Source organism: Crinia signifera, chromosome 1 (assembly GCF_055691185.1).
Source record: "Crinia signifera chromosome 1, ASM5569118v1, whole genome shotgun sequence".
In the NCBI taxonomy this organism is placed as follows: Eukaryota; Metazoa; Chordata; class Amphibia; order Anura; family Myobatrachidae; genus Crinia; species Crinia signifera.
The window spans coordinates 337,018,244-337,034,052 of record NC_139217.1 but is presented as its reverse complement, the minus strand read 5'-3'; the positions used below and the strand labels follow the sequence as shown (position 1 = coordinate 337,034,052).

Below are 15,809 nucleotides of genomic sequence, written 5' to 3'. Positions count from 1 at the left end.
ACTCTGATTGGAAATCTGTCCCGAAGCAAGTGAGCCATGCACTAAACTTTGAGTTGACACTTTGTCACTGTCGACCTAGTGCATGTCAAACTTTTGTCAATGTTGATACACATCCTTCTTATTCTGTGTACATAACACTAACAAAAGATCATATTTTATTTGCATTTAAACTGTTATGTTTGGTAAACCTGTTGTAGTGCACCAAGGTCAGCCTATTATACTTACATGCACATTGCCCAGCCGCAAAATATCCTTCCTGATTCCATTCAGATATTAGAAACTATGTACATAAATCTCAGAAAACACCATTGATTTCTCAAATAAGCAGCTTGATCAAACAAAAACAAAAGTCTTAGGTCTGGTATCAATAAATCAATAATTTATTCATCTAAAAAAAGTGTGTAAAAGTATAGACCTTTTGTTCACAAGGTATATATGAAGCACATTTATATTGAAGAATCTTTTAACTTTATCTTTTTCTTTTTTTTCTTTTTATTATCAAAGTCTTCTTTTTTTTTCTGTGTGAGGTACCAGAGGCGGGATTAAAATTTCTTTTGGAATTCCAAAAAAGTTTTCTCCTTTTACGTATTTCTGTTGGGGATTAATTTCCCATCTTCAGTTTTTTTTTTGTTTTTTTTTTACGGCTATTTATAGATATTTGTAAATGTGTGTATATATTTATATATTTATATATTTTATATATAAAATGGAAAAACACAGCCAGTAAATGCTTTAAAAAAATTAGGTTCATTGCGAAATGTACAACTTTTACAATTTTTTTTCTTTTTCTTTTTTTTAAAAGACTGATATATATTTCTATATACAAATACATTATCCTTTAGTCACAGATCAGAATTTTTATTCCTCCCATATCTGGTGAAAATGTTAAATAAATGTGATTTTCTTCTGAAATGTCGAACAACATTTCTATGGAAAAGTAGTATGGATGTCTGCTGTTGTTGTGCATGTGAATGTCCTAAGTTTGTCTCGGGTCATAGTTTAAATTAAATAGCCATTGCATCTTGCCAAATCTGCCCAGTTAATACCTCCTCATTCATATATTTAAATAGTAAATGACAATGAAATAAAAACAGACATACATAAATATCTATACAGGATATAAGGATTTGGGGAAAAGAGCTGCCTGTACGTGTCATGCTTTGTATTGGATTGCCAGTGAGCTTAGTAATATGAAGAAAGAATTGTGGGTATGCTGAAACCACCAGATTACATTTATTGCATCTGCTTCTTTGTTTACTATGACACTGCAATTAGCGGACATCGCTTCCAGTTCTGTTAGGATACCACTTTTTTTTCATCAGCTGGGACTATAGTTTTGGCAAAAAACTTAGCACCCTCCTTCCAGGCATATATGTACATTCAAAATTCTGAAATTGATGCTTCTTGGTTGAATTCTTATACCATTGTAAATGAGATGGGTCTTAAGGTCTACTCACTGAGAACCAATCAGAGAGAAGATCAATATTATAGTTAAAACTGAAGAGAGGAACCGAATGTTTATCATATCTACTGCTGGTTTGAGTGTTTGTGTATGTGTGTGTACGTATAGTATATATGTATATGTATATATATATATATATATATATATATATATATATATATATATATATATATATATATATATATATATATATATACACACACACACACACACACACGCACACACGCACACACAAACTATATATCTGGCAGAAGCAGAACATGATTTTCTATCAGAGATGATTGATTACCGGAAATAACACATAATATTGTATAGTTCACACATAATACACACGCAAGTCCTAAAAGTCAATCATCTACATATGTCTATACAAAACTTTCACACAGTCCATAGTGGATGCCACTTTTTAGATAAAAATGTACTAACATTAGTACATAATAATGTTTTGGTTGCAGTTCAATTTTAATGACTCCCCTTCAAGTATCACCCATAACTATCCTTTAGGGCAATGTAATACAGGAACATTGTTGGTAGAAATAGACTGCCAAAAGGCCTCAAACTGACTATGATTTGTCACTGAGGCCAGCGCAAACATGAACGAAGCAAACCGAGGAACAGTAACACATCGTTTCAATATAGGTAGCTTTCAATGCATTATACCGTCTGACTGACATGGATGATCACAGCAATGTCATTATCTCATCATGTTAAAAGCAAGCCTCTGCCATGCTCTCTGATCAATGATCACAAAACTGCCTGTGTCTTTAGCCTTGGTTACCGAACAAATAGAAGAAGAATATAATGAATGATAGAAAGAATACTGTAACGTTTGGCACAAAAAAGGACTTTTCTTATGTCATACTATAATGGAATGACATTTTAAAAATGTAGCAGATCATACTGAAGTGGAATCTCTTATGTTTGTAATGACTCTATGGGGTCGGTCCTATTAACCCCAAAGGGTGCGAGTTGCTTCTCTGGTGCCATTTTAACGCATAAAATGTCACCGGAATTAAGCCTAACTCGCACCCTTCGTAGGGCTGAATTTGCTGAAAATTGCTCTCAGCCCTGTGAAGGTGCAAGCACTTTTCAGCGAATTCAGCCTGCAGTAAAGTGCGCCCAGTTTTGTGATGATTCGCAACTCGCGAATCATCTGCACCGTTCGGGGTAAAAGGATTAACCCCTAACACTGTTTGTGTCTGCCTGGAAGAGTGGATGCCAAGTATGCAGGGTTAGTGGGCTGATTTGGTTTGCATTGAGAAGCAGATACAATAAATGTATAGGTTAAACAAGGCGCTATGCATCTTCAGTGCATCTTGAGTATGCTGACTGTATAGGTCCGTGTCCTGTTTATTTGCCTATAATTCAATACATCTCTCTCTGTGGTTTCTTACCTACGTTGCAGAGTGCTGTGACATACTAATGGATTGCCTAGCCCCTGTTCTAGCAACATCAAATCAAAGCTGAAACTCCTTATGCGTTCTACAGTCACCAACACTGCTCGTCTTGCTCATGTAGATTGAAGCAAGTGCTACTGTCAGAAGAACTCTGTGGACAATGCTATATTTAGTGTATATTGTGTGATGCACAGATGCAAGTGTTCCAGGTGAAGTGCATTTACTCTGCGGAATCCGAATTGTACAGTACTGTCGCTACCACAGCTCTCATATGGTGATCATAGGGCTTTGTAAATGTCGGCCAGAGATTTTCAGATCTCCTTTAATCAAGGCGGATGAAAATATTCAGAGAATGCCCATGACCGTGTTGTACATCTGTGTGAGCACCGTGAAGTGAACAGGTAGGCATGATGTTCGGTCCTGAGTAGCCGGGTTACAGGTCAACCATGAGAGAGCATTGTACTGCTCAAGCACAAACCTAGAGAAGCACAATATACACATCATTAATAAACCTGCAGGTGGCAAACATACTACAATGTATTTATATGTACAAATATGTATCTGTGTTCATTTTGCAAGACTGAAGCAAATAACCCCACATTTTACAGGGAAGCAGCGAGAAATGTTTAAACTGTAGTGGGATGAAACCTCACAAAAGGCATACAATATATATATATTCTAAAATTGAACTGAGAGGTGCGCTCTATAATACATGAAACAGTTTCAAGAAGATTTTTTATTCAGACACACATTAGGCACAAGCTTAAAAACACGTACAGTACCACGATAAGCTGTTTAATGGTGCCCACGCACTAGAAAGATCTCTGATCTTAAGATGTGCACACAAATGAGCCTTGAAATCTTTTGTCCATCCTGGACAAAAGATTTCAGGCAAGCGCACATCTTTACTAAAGATTTATCTTAAGATCCCATGTGCGTTCCTATGGTTAAATCTTCTGATCTTTCATGCAGCATGTAAGATCAGAAGATTTAGCAAAAGATCCGCAGGAGCGTGCATCTGACCAATATCGGACGGTTTTCGGTAAACATCGGTCGATATATCAGCCGATTTATCGGAAATCGGCAAAAAAATTGTTCTAGTGTGTGGGCACCTTTAGATAACCGCAGGATCATACAGCATAGGATTGAAGTGCACATCACTAATGAAATGGACTGGACACTTGCTCCATCGTTACCATCCACTTGCTTTCACACCAGGCCACGTCCCAATGCAGTTAGTCACATTGACTTCGTCAGAGGGCCAACTGACTTCCAAGTGACAAGACGAGTTGGATTATTTGCACTTCAATCTCATGCTGTATCAGTTAACTGGCATAAAAACGGGGCTTTACCTTAAAACATCGGATGTGGTTTTGGAATCCAATGGATGAGGCACACGCTGTGAGGTGCGCGCAGGAATGAGGTCATCATTCTGAGATACAGATATGTGATGATGCAGAGAAGCCTGTAAAGTCAGTACATATGTTATTAGCAAATAACAAGTTTATATCACAGATTTACCACTTAACTGAATTTTATTTTTACCTGGCAAATCCGGTCAGAAATTAACGTTTAATAAACATGTAATATATTTAAAAAAATAGATTTTAAAACATATTTAAATTGGGGGAAAAAAACATGGCTCCATGTCCATAGGCTCCCCCCGCAAGATAAGGGGGTAGGATTCAACACAAATACAATGCTTTTACCTTTAGAAATAGCGGGCACTGGTTTTGAGCCTGTGGGCATGATGACCAGAACCACTCAGGCAGGTTTTCGGCTTTGGCTGTGGAGACATAGTAACCCAGGGCCAAGGGCTGCTGCTTTAGTTCTTCTGGTGCTTCTCGGGAGAGGAGCCTTTCCCCTTGACTCTAAAAAGGAATATTGCACTTGAAGTGAGCATAACACATTCTGTAAATTTGCTCTTGGTTCCTGTAATCATCAAAGACTAAATTAAAACCCGTAGGGGATTGTAGGCGTACAAACTGGGAAATCTTGCAAAAGGATGACAAGTATGACCATGCATGAAGGCAACCATCTTTTGATAGTCAAACCTTGCCTAACTGGTCTCCCTATGTGTGCAGCTAAGTTGGAAATATAGTCTCTGCTTCAAGAAATAAGGTTGATAGCAACTAGATGCCACGCAGTCTTCCTTCACTAATGCCGTGCTCACACTGCGAGTGTGAACAACACGGCTTTTACCCGGCATTTAAATGCCGGGAGCTGCGGTGACGGACCCGGTTCTCACTGCTAGGCAAATTCCCGGGTGAAGAAGTTCTACCCGGTAATTTGCCTTTTAACACAGGTTTTTTTTGCACTGTTAATGGGTCAACCCCTGTCTGCATACCCGGATCTAAAAAACTGGTAAAAAGAAGGGTTTTACCAGTGTATGAGATCCAGGTATGCAGACACAGGTTGACCTGTTCACACTGCAAAAAAGCCTGTGTTAAAAGGCAAATTACTGGGTCGACGTGCTAGACCCGGGAATTTGCCTTGCAGTGAGAACGGGGTATAATTAAGACCTGGAAAGGAGAAAAATTTTGTTGCAAAAAGGAATCTGCAGTCCGTATTTGTCAAGTTGCCCAACACAGAATGTATGTACCAACTTGCCAGACCTACAGGACCTTAAGGAAATAATCTGTGTGATTAGGGAAAAGAAAGAAGGTAGAAATAGGGTGGCGATGTAAAAAAAATGGATATTAAAAACAAATAGAAGAAATTCAAATGGAGTCCTGCACTAGTAGCTGGAATGGCTTCAGACGAGAAATCTGTCCCATGGCCATTTGGTGCTTTGTAATGACAACTCTCAGCCAAACAGAGTTTGTGCTTGGAACTGCAGACACAATACACGTAGGGCATTACTGTTACATTTTGGAAAGATATATTGGGTGCTGCTTGCACATTCTAGATACTGTTACATGTTAAATAAAATTATTAGGGTGGTTTTGTGTACCAGACTTTGCATGGCTTTTTTTTATTACTTTACTGGATTTTATCTAGAATATGTATTTATCCAAAGTAATTTAAAAAAAATGATAAAGAAACAAAGTTGAAAAGTCCAGGAAAACTGACAGCTAGTGCTAACACTTTGCTCAACGTAATAGACTCAGATAGTAAAACAAAGAGAGGTAATATGCGAAAGTGGAAGTGTTTAAGGGAAATGTATACTTACATACCTAGAGTAAAACTAATATGTGTACTTCAAAAGTTATCAATTACAATAGTGTAAAATGGTCTGCTCTGCATGCTCCAAGGGTGTAGCTACCTTAGGTGCAGGGAGCACAGCTACTATGTAGAGCAGAGCGGAGAGAGGGGCCACCTTACCTTTCAAAGTTATATGTGTTATATGCATGTCTTACCATTGGGTGGCAACACAACATTTTGCTTTCCATATATCTGGTTACACATCTTGACATGCTCATGAACTGGAGGGCACCGTTGTGTTACATAGGGCCAGATGCACGAAGCTTCAAAAAGTGATATCATGAAGAGTGATAAACAGCCAGCCAATCAGCTCCTACCTGCCATGTTACAGGCTGTGTTTGAAAAATGTCAGGCTGGAGATGATTGGTTGTTTATCACTCTCCATTTTATCATTTTTAAAGCTTAGTGCATCTGGCCCATTGTATGAAATGTGGAACAATATGAAGTGCGACATTGTGTGTCATAATGTGAATTGGGGGTATCATGTTGCATAATGTATACTGGCAGCCCTGCTATACTGCTGCAGAGAGTCATCTCTCTAGAAGTATTGAAACAGGGGTTCCTTCAATATGGTATCCGGACTCATGATTGATTGACTCTAGGCCGATTGTCATACGGTTCACCACTATTGGTAGACAGTCCAAAGGTCCACAGGGTCCAACGGTCCACAGGTCAACATGCATTTTGTGCGGACGGGTGGTTTTTTATACACTACCATCCACTACGGCACGGAGGGAGAATATAATAGTGTGATGAGTGAATCGCGGCATAGAGTCCTAAGCATGGCGAGCCATGCGGTACACTTAGACCGTGTCCACTTCGACCTATGTCGACATAGACACCAAAAAAAACCATGAAGAGCTAATGTCAACCTTTTCCATGTCGTCCTTTGGACCCTGTCGACTTTTTAACTGTCAACCATTAGTAGCTGACTATATGACTGTAGACCTGGACATTGTAGATCTAATATACCATAACCCTTCAAAATGTTGCTATGGGACTCAGAGTTCTGGCTACGCCACTAGAATGCTCATATGTCTTTTGAACAAAAAGTACTTTGTCCTATACATTTTCTGTGTCACCATAAATATAACAGCTTACACATGAAACAGTCATTCAGAACATTACATACTACACTTCAATTACCTACCTAAATGTAACTAAATAGATCAGCTAAAACCATAGCACACAGTTAATTGCTCATTGCCCTGAGGTAAGAACGTAAGAACAAAACTACTTAGTTGTGCTCATATAATTCAGTTTTAAGGGGAAATATACTGGTAGGTTAATTAGCTTTTGACATAAGAGTCCCATAGATTGTGTGTACGTGGCAAAATGTAAATGCCACAGGGGCAGGATCGGACATTTTGTCAGTACAGCAATGCATAATATAAACTGGCGATAGACGAATGAGAAGGACAATTAAGCAATAAAGTCACAATGCATTTGCCAGTGGATCAGTATATATATGACAAATACGAGTTATTAGTAAATCAACTGTCACAATGGCAGTAGCACCCTCACACTATTCCAGATCACCCATACTGTGAAGTGTAAGTAGATTTCTATTGGCTTGGTCTAATTAGACAAATAACAGCACAAATTAAAGTAATAAAAACTATGTTATTTAGAATAAGATTCCCCGAAAGTATGAGGGCAGATTGGTGGATTCAACAACTCACCCGACTATGCTGGAAGTGAGACCCCCCTCCAATGCCTGTTGGAGATCCTGGAGAGGAATTTGGTGGCGAGTGCAAGTTCCCTTGAATTAATATTCCTATATCATGATCCATATCAGGCATATCCGGAAATGGCAAATCAAACATATCATCTAATTAAAAGAAAAAAAGCAATACCAAGTCAAAATAATTTACTCTTTGTTCTGAACATACTAGTGGAAATGCAGTAGAGTTCTCAAAATGTGTGACATTGCTGTTGCTGTATGTAATAGTATCTTGAGAACATGCAAACTTGCATGAGATTTGCATCAAACCATCTCTCCCTGGCAAAAACACACTATACAGATGTTGCCAATGTGAAATATACAACTCGCCCAATGTAAAAGAGAACGAGCCGTAAACTTGCACAAAACTATATATAAAAAAAACGGGGAAAAAATAACTTATTTAAGAGAGTTTGCTTCAACAGTAGCATATTTAGCAGTAGATAGAAGATCAGTTAGATCAGTGCAGGCTTCAAAAGAAAAAAAGGGAAAAAGTAAGAGAAAAAACAAAGAGCAAGAGAAAAACGGGGAAATAAAGAGGAAAGGGAGAGATAAGAAAAATAAGAAAAATAAGAAAAGAAAAGAAATGTAAAAAAAGAACAAAATAAGAGTAAAAGACAAAACAATTAGAAAAAAATAAAACACAAAAGAAGATGTGCTACCCTTTCTTAACACACAAAAGCCTGCACAGACCTCACTGACCGGTGAAGGCTTCTTTCAAAATTGATCATGAGTATGGCCCTTTACACAAAACTGCTGCTAGAAGGGGGGAATGCAGGTCAGACTTTTTGTTTAAATGTTGCCAGTGACCAAAAAGCCATTGGAGCAATTAAAATAGCTTCTGCGCCATTAGTACTGGAACTGGAAATCTGCTGGATCTGGATTGGGGATTCTCCTGCATTTTTTTTTACAGTTCACCAAAACTGAATAAAAGGAATTATAGTGATGATGGTGAATTATAATTCCTAATGCTCCTGTCACTTGTTGCAAGAGAAAATACTGCAATATTTGCATGTAATACTGTAATATTTCACTATTTACAAAATGTATGTTCTTCATCTGTATTGCACACAGTCTTGAAAACAACCCAATGAACTCCAGCATTTTGTTTTCTATTACGTAAACATTCTATATTTTTACAAATATGCTATTTATTTTTGTAATGGAGCTACACTTTTTTATTATTATTATTATTAGAACTCACCATTGTTGAATCCATCCTCCATGGGATAATGAGCAGTAGCGACCTGGACGGTGGCTGAAGTAGGAAATACCAAGATGTGGGTGCAAGAGGCATCTTGCGGTGTGCTGAGCTGAGAGGTTTGAAGGTTCAAAGCTGTGCTGCGACCAAACACAGATCCCATTGTAACAGCATCTGCAGCAGAAGACCGTGAGATTTGACATTACAAACATGTAGAAGACAACATATACTGTAGGCAACATAGGCAGAATATAAATACAGGTTAAGGTTGGGAGCCTAACTACAGTACAATAATTACTTTTGATGGTTTTTAGCTACATATCATTTTGAAATAAAACCAGTATTACAGTATTATCAAACAGTTACACAACAAAACACTTGAACACTAGTTTGGTTATATCCAATGTACCGTATATACCCGAGTATAAGTCTATCCGAATATAAGCCGAGGCACCTAATTTTACCTTAAAAAACTGGGAAAACTTAGTGACCTGAGTATAAGCTGAGGGTGGGAAATGCAGCAGCTACTGGTTAAGTCCCCTGTATAATAATACAAGGACACCCCAGGCTGCTCCCCCTACATAATACAAGGACACCACAGGCTGCTCCCCCTACATAATACAAGGACACCACAGGCTGCTCCCCCTACATAATACAAGGACACCACAGGCTGCTTCCCCTACATAATAACAGGACACCACAGGCTGCTCCCTCTACATAATAACAGGACACCTCAGGCTTCTCCCCCTGCATGGGACACCACAGGTTTCTCCCCCTGCATGGGACACCACAGGTTTCTCCCCCTGCATGGGACACCACAGGTTTCTCCCCCTGCATGGGACACCACAGGTTTCTCCCCCTGCATGGGACACCACAGGTTTCTCCCCCTGCATGGGACACCACAGGCATTGTTCAATCCAGCTCACGGTGCAGTGTAAATGGGTGACTCAGGTCACAGCAACCCGGGGCCCATTCTCACCAATGAAATAGCCAGCACTGAGAGATAATTCCATCTCCAAGCACTGGCTCCAAACCCACATTACATGACAGCAATCACCTGGCATTAATGCCAGTAGGGACACTGGTGTAAAAGGCCACAAGCCTTTTAGCCTCACTTAAAGTGAGGGGTAATGGGGGAGGTCATAGACTGACCTCCATCCCCTGTACTGGGGGGGTTGCAGCTGCTGCGCCGTCTGGCTCCACAGAGAGGCGGGGGAGGAGGGTGCACAGCCGCCGCTGTACTCCTGGTGTGTCCACCGCTGCCCTGCTCGCAGTGCTCAAGAGGGAGGTAGAGGGTGCCGCTGACAGGCTCCACGTGGGGAGGGGGGTGCGCGGCTGCAGCCGCTGACTTCCTTTTGCGGCGCCGATGCCGTGCTCTGTTCTGTAATGGCCAGGCCTCCTGCACCATACATGTCCTCAATGCAGGAGGCCGGCGGCCATGTTTCTGTAGCGGGGTGGGGGTTTTTAGCAAATAAAAAGGGCTGAAAAACTCGGCTTATACTCGAGTATTTACGGTAATTGTGCAGATGTACACTTTAGGTCAAAAGTTTAAGAACACCCACATTTTCCTAATTTTTGTGTGAAAGTTATGCAGGTTAAGGTCTCGTACTCTTTCTAAAATGCAAATCGAATACTGTGGTGGCCATTCCATGAGTTAAAGTCTCCAGTCTTGGTCTTTTCACGACAGGACTGCAGTTTATGCAACCAGTGCTGCAGACACAGGTCACACCAGGCAATCCAGGTGTTCTGTAAAGGGGGTCCTGTCTATTTTGTCAGTCCTGGCCCCCAGTTTCTGATAACAACCCTGTCTGAGGGGGGGTAGCATCTGCAGAAGTGTGCTTGGGCCAGGGTCAGATTAAGGTCTGTGGGGGCCCTGTACAACAAAAAATGTGGAGGCCCCCTCCTCTAACCTCCCCGCCCCCCCACCCCCCGGCTGCACATATGCTGGATACATGTAGTTTAAAGAGCAAGCAGAAGGAGGGGCAACACATGGGATGCCGCACATGCAACACATACTCCCGCAAATGCTGTAGGCTGACACACATATTGTATAAACCCTGTAGTACACGTATAATGCGCCGCTCTGTATTGTGCCCGGTGACGTAGGGTCGTATAATTGCAGCGACCTCTCTCACCATCCTAAGCGCTGACAGTGACACTGGTAGAGGGACATATCCCGCTCCTGGGCGGGGCCTCCGTATCCGTTCCGAATCATCTTGTAGTGAGTGTCAGCAAGGTGCGCCCCCAGAAGTGACCCAGACAGAGCCCTACCATAGAAACCACACAAGCCAGGAGACACCGATGCCATTTTAGGGGGGTATTCAATGTCAGGGGCACGGCTGTGGAGCAAGCTCCACAGCCGTGTCCCTGTCCCGTTCTCGCTTTGCTCAACTTGAGCTCGGCGGTCGGGATTCAATGTCCCGGCCGCCGAGCGGCGAGAAAGGTGCGTGGCCGCTAGTTGAGGGCGGAAATAGACGAGCTCCGGCCAACTGCTTTTATATAACCACAGATACGTGGCAGCAGTGGAACCACCACGGTGCGACAGGGGCAGTGCAGGGTGGGCAGGGGGTCCCTGCGGCGGGTGGGCAGTGGCAGGGTCCCTGCGGTGGATGGGAACTGACTGTCCAGCCGCTGCAGGGACCCCCTGCCCGGACCCCAGGGACACGCTGCCCAGACCCCGCTGCCTGCCACCCACCGCAGACTGGAGTGTGGGGGCCCCTGATGTGTGAAGGCCCCGGGGTGACCGCCCCTGTCGCCCTGGCTTGGGCAGTGGCAGTGAGTCTCCTGTGAACAGGGACAGAGGCACTAAAATCTGATTTAAAAAACAAGAAATAGAAATAAAACCTAACTAAATGCTAGTGAAAAAAAATGTGCCTTCACTCCACAGCAATAAAAAAAGACTGGTGAGCTGCTGTAGATGGGATGGGAGTTTAGTTTTCGCTCTTTTAGTGACAAACTTATAACTCCAAAATATCCCAATTTCAGCAGAACAGCCCCACTATTCAGACACTGTCCTGCAGTGTCCCACAAGTGGGGTGGAAGTTGGGAGATCCTTAGTTCACCTGCTGCTCGGCCAAGCATTCCTGAATAGATGCAGGTAGGTGAGCTTGGGTTGCCCAGCTGCTCAGGGTACTTTGGGAATGCACCCAAAATTACGGAAACAGGTCTGTGCTGCAAGGCCATGCCATGCCCCTGCCACCTGAGGTCATTTTGTGCATGTCATTTTGTTACATTCCCTTTACAGTGCAAGTAATCTACTAGAAGAACAGAATATGGACAGATACTGCTTGCAAACTTCAAGTGTAAACTAAAGTAGATCACCATTAGGCACACTCACCTGGCATCACATTAAAGGATCCCTGTGGTTCCATGGCTACAAGACAGGCACTAAGAATAGATGGTGAGTCAGAAGCGGAGATGCCACACATTTTGCATGCTTCTTTCAGCTGACGGCTTATGTTCTGTAGGGAGCACTCTCCTAGTAAAATACTCCAATCTGAAACAAATCCCCCAAAATTGTTACAATAAGCAGTACAGTGTTCCATACTACAAAAACACATTTTCCTTATATACATACCTTTCAATTCCCCATGACCCAGTCTCCCTAGGCGCCCAATCACTACTCTCCAAGGCAATGATGTCATCTGCATTATGCCTACACACCACTCCCACAATTTCTGCAATCCAATTTTTCGTGCTGAGACTTTGCTTCTTCGAAACCTGAGGGATTACAGGTAACAATTGTACTAAACCAATTACAGGACATGTGTTACACAGCATTTCCTACCATAGGAAAGAGACAAGATGTCTGGAGAGTTCAAAACAGCCAGTACTGACTTATGTCTATAGTCTCATCAACACCACACCAAGCCCTATGAGCATCTAAACAATACTAAAACCACAGGCACAGTAATCAGGTAAATGTGCAAATACTCGCTTAACAAGCTATACATCACTGTAACTCACAACCATGATGCAGCTTAAGTAGCTACCGTGCGGTATAAATGATCAGCAGCATCTATGTACTTACAGGATCGCAGCATGTAAGCTAAAATGGCCATCGGTACTTGGGAAACATCAGTACCATCGGAAGCCTAGGGAAGGCTGTACAAGGATAGCTCCGCCCACTAGAATAGCACATTTTTAAACAGACGTGTCTCTGCCGCTGGTGGGCTATCCCTAGTGACCACCTTTTAAATAACCGAGCGCCAGGCTGCATGCTGGCCGGTGTGATCAAGGCTGGGGGTCTGCGCCGCATGCAACGGCGTCCGGACACCACAGAGACAGAGGTCTCCTTAACGGAGACCCCTCACGCAGTGGCGGAGGGGTGCCCTTGGCAGCTCCCCCAGTGCGGACAGGTAGTGCAGCAGCTGCCTGTCCTGCTTTTGCTGCTAGAAGATCCTTATCTACATTACAAAAAACTTCCCTTGCAGGAAAAGCCAAAAGTCTGACCAGCTCCCGAGGGCACTAAAATAAGACTAGCTTTAGAAGGGGGTATAGAGGGGGAGGAGATGACGCACTACTGAAAAATGTCAAGTGCCAGCTCTGAGTTACTGTACATCCCTACTCTATAAAAGGATAATTCCAGTGTCCCCTGCTGGATGAATTAAAAATACCATTAATCTAAAGGGCCCTACACACGGGCCGACAAGCGTTCTGAGCAAAGCTACTACGCTCAGAATGCTTGGTCTCTCAGCACACAGCGCTGCAGTGCACTGTGTGCTGAGCGAGGTGTCAGGTCCCAACTGATTAATAACCTGCTGGCAGGTTATTAATCACTGCTGGATTCAGACCGGTGGGGCCGCGCATTTAAATTGCTGTGTGGTCTATAGCCATTTTCTGAGTGATTTAGTAAAATCGCTCAAAAAAATGCCTGAATGTCACCCCGTGTGTAGGGTCCATAAGAAAAAGATGGCCAAAGGTGGGAATCTCTAAATGCACATAATTATACCATAATGCAGGAAAAAAGCTGCCATGTTTTAAAAGAATGTTTACACTAACGTCTATTGCTAATTTTACACAGACCTAACCCAAAACTTTACCCTAGTCCAGGGGTGGCCAAACCCGTAGAGATCTACCAATAGTTCATGTTTTCCATGTCACCTGTATACAGTATCTGTAGAATGTGTCAGGTTACAAATGAATGCGGCACATGTTTGAAAATGTGAAAGTGGATAATGACTGCACCTGTGCACCAGCGAAGTGATCTGGAAAATGTGAACTATTAGTAGCTCTCAAGGAAAGGTTTGGCCACCCCCGGCCTAATCCATATGTACATACATAAAGCTCAAGCTTAATTCATGCATAAAAAGGTACCCAAATATGCAGCATGATTGGAAGCTTGCAAGCAAGGCCCTCTTACCTCTGTCTGTTCAGTAGCCAACATTTATGTTTTTTTCCCCTATTGTACAACACAGGCGCTATATATGTAAATGTTAACAAATAAATGACCACCAGAGCATTTCTCTCACCTGTTAGGCACATGGATATTTACTACACAGGTCTCCAGTAGCTCTCCCTGTAAGTCAGTGCAGCAAGCCAGTAACCAGCGTTGGTCATGAGACAGGCAATAGCCCACAAACAGCACATTGTATTTCTGTCCAGCCTCACTAAAAGTTTCTCCATGCTCTGGCTGCTTGTCTTTAGTGGGGGCTAGCAGAAAAGGTGGGGAGTATAGATGCCCACGAACTGGATGCTGTAAACATAAGAGGGAGAGAACAAAACTCATTGATTTATTATCGCTATATATTTGAGCATAGGATAAGTTTGCTAACACCATGTTAATATTGATTTTCTCACTGAAAACTACTTTGCAAACAAGCGACTCTATTTCCAGTGGTCCGGCACACAAGCTTCTACTGCTCTACATATGAAGGTCTATGGTCATTCTTACATTTACCTACTTAAATAAAAGAGCTACAATATTTAATTAAAGTAATATGTTATATGACTATTTATGCCTTTTTATAAAATATGAACAGGGCATTTTACCGTTTATTTCCAACTTACTTCTGAGTTCCTCAGTATAGCATTAAGAGCAGCGGCTGGGCCAAAGCCAGTGAGTGGCTTAATAGGTATTTGTGAGGCTACTGGCCGTTGGCACTGGCAGTATACAGAAAAAGCCAGAGATTTTAAGTGCTGTATATAGGAGATTGTTTCATCATTCACCGTCTGTAGTAGATACCGGCATGGGACCACCTGAAAAGTGATAATACCAAAGATTATACAACTAAAATCAAAGACAAATAGGTCAGGGGGGGGATAGGAGACACGGTAATATTTGTAATCTAGCATGTAAAGATGCTATTCGCCTGGTATAGAAACTACTGTAGATAAAAAACAACCTGTAAATTATTTTTTGAAGATGTGGTGGACACGGCAACTGTGGGGGTTTGGTGAGCATTGGAGACTCAAGAACCAATGAGTATGTGTTCCCTGTGTGATAACTGTACTGTCCCTGCTTATATCGTTACCTACCTGGCTGCTGCAGTGACCAGTGGCGCCGCTGATGGCTGCCTAGGCGCTGTGCTGCTCGGTGGGCATGTTGTCCCCGCATGTAATGTCTCAATGTAATGCAGTGTTTTTCAACCACTGTGCCGTGGCACACTAGTGTGCCTTGAGCTGTTTTCAAGTGTGCCCCCAGATCTAGAGATGCCCAAACCAGTTTACAGCCACCACCAGTTCAGCTGTTATTTACTGGTCTCTTCTTTTCATGAAAAGGGTCAATGTATTTTATTTTTGTTAGCTGTGGGGACCAGTGGTTTTTTTATATGAGGATCAATATGTTTGGGTTTTTTTCTTGTGGGGTCTAATGTGTTTTGC

General features: G+C 42.2%; 1 protein-coding gene across 2 annotated transcripts in view; it reads right to left on the bottom strand.

Annotated features, from left to right (window-relative positions):
• Positions 1-357: 357 nt before the first annotated feature.
• Positions 358-15,809, bottom strand: part of MED13L (mediator complex subunit 13L) — a 138,281-nt gene continuing 122,829 nt past the window's right edge. For both annotated transcript variants that reach the window (XM_083145597.1, XM_083145602.1), the window contains exons 23-31: positions 14,997-15,185; positions 14,459-14,682; positions 12,565-12,707; positions 12,325-12,483; positions 8,991-9,161; positions 7,746-7,894; positions 4,569-4,730; positions 4,212-4,324; positions 358-3,337 (exon numbers count right to left, since the gene is read on the bottom strand). In XM_083145597.1, coding sequence (XP_083001723.1) covers positions 3,205-3,337; positions 4,212-4,324; positions 4,569-4,730; positions 7,746-7,894; positions 8,991-9,161; positions 12,325-12,483; positions 12,565-12,707; positions 14,459-14,682; positions 14,997-15,185 — 1,443 coding nt within the window. In that variant the 3' untranslated portion in view covers positions 358-3,204. The remainder of the gene's footprint in view (positions 3,338-4,211; positions 4,325-4,568; positions 4,731-7,745; positions 7,895-8,990; positions 9,162-12,324; positions 12,484-12,564; positions 12,708-14,458; positions 14,683-14,996; positions 15,186-15,809) is intronic.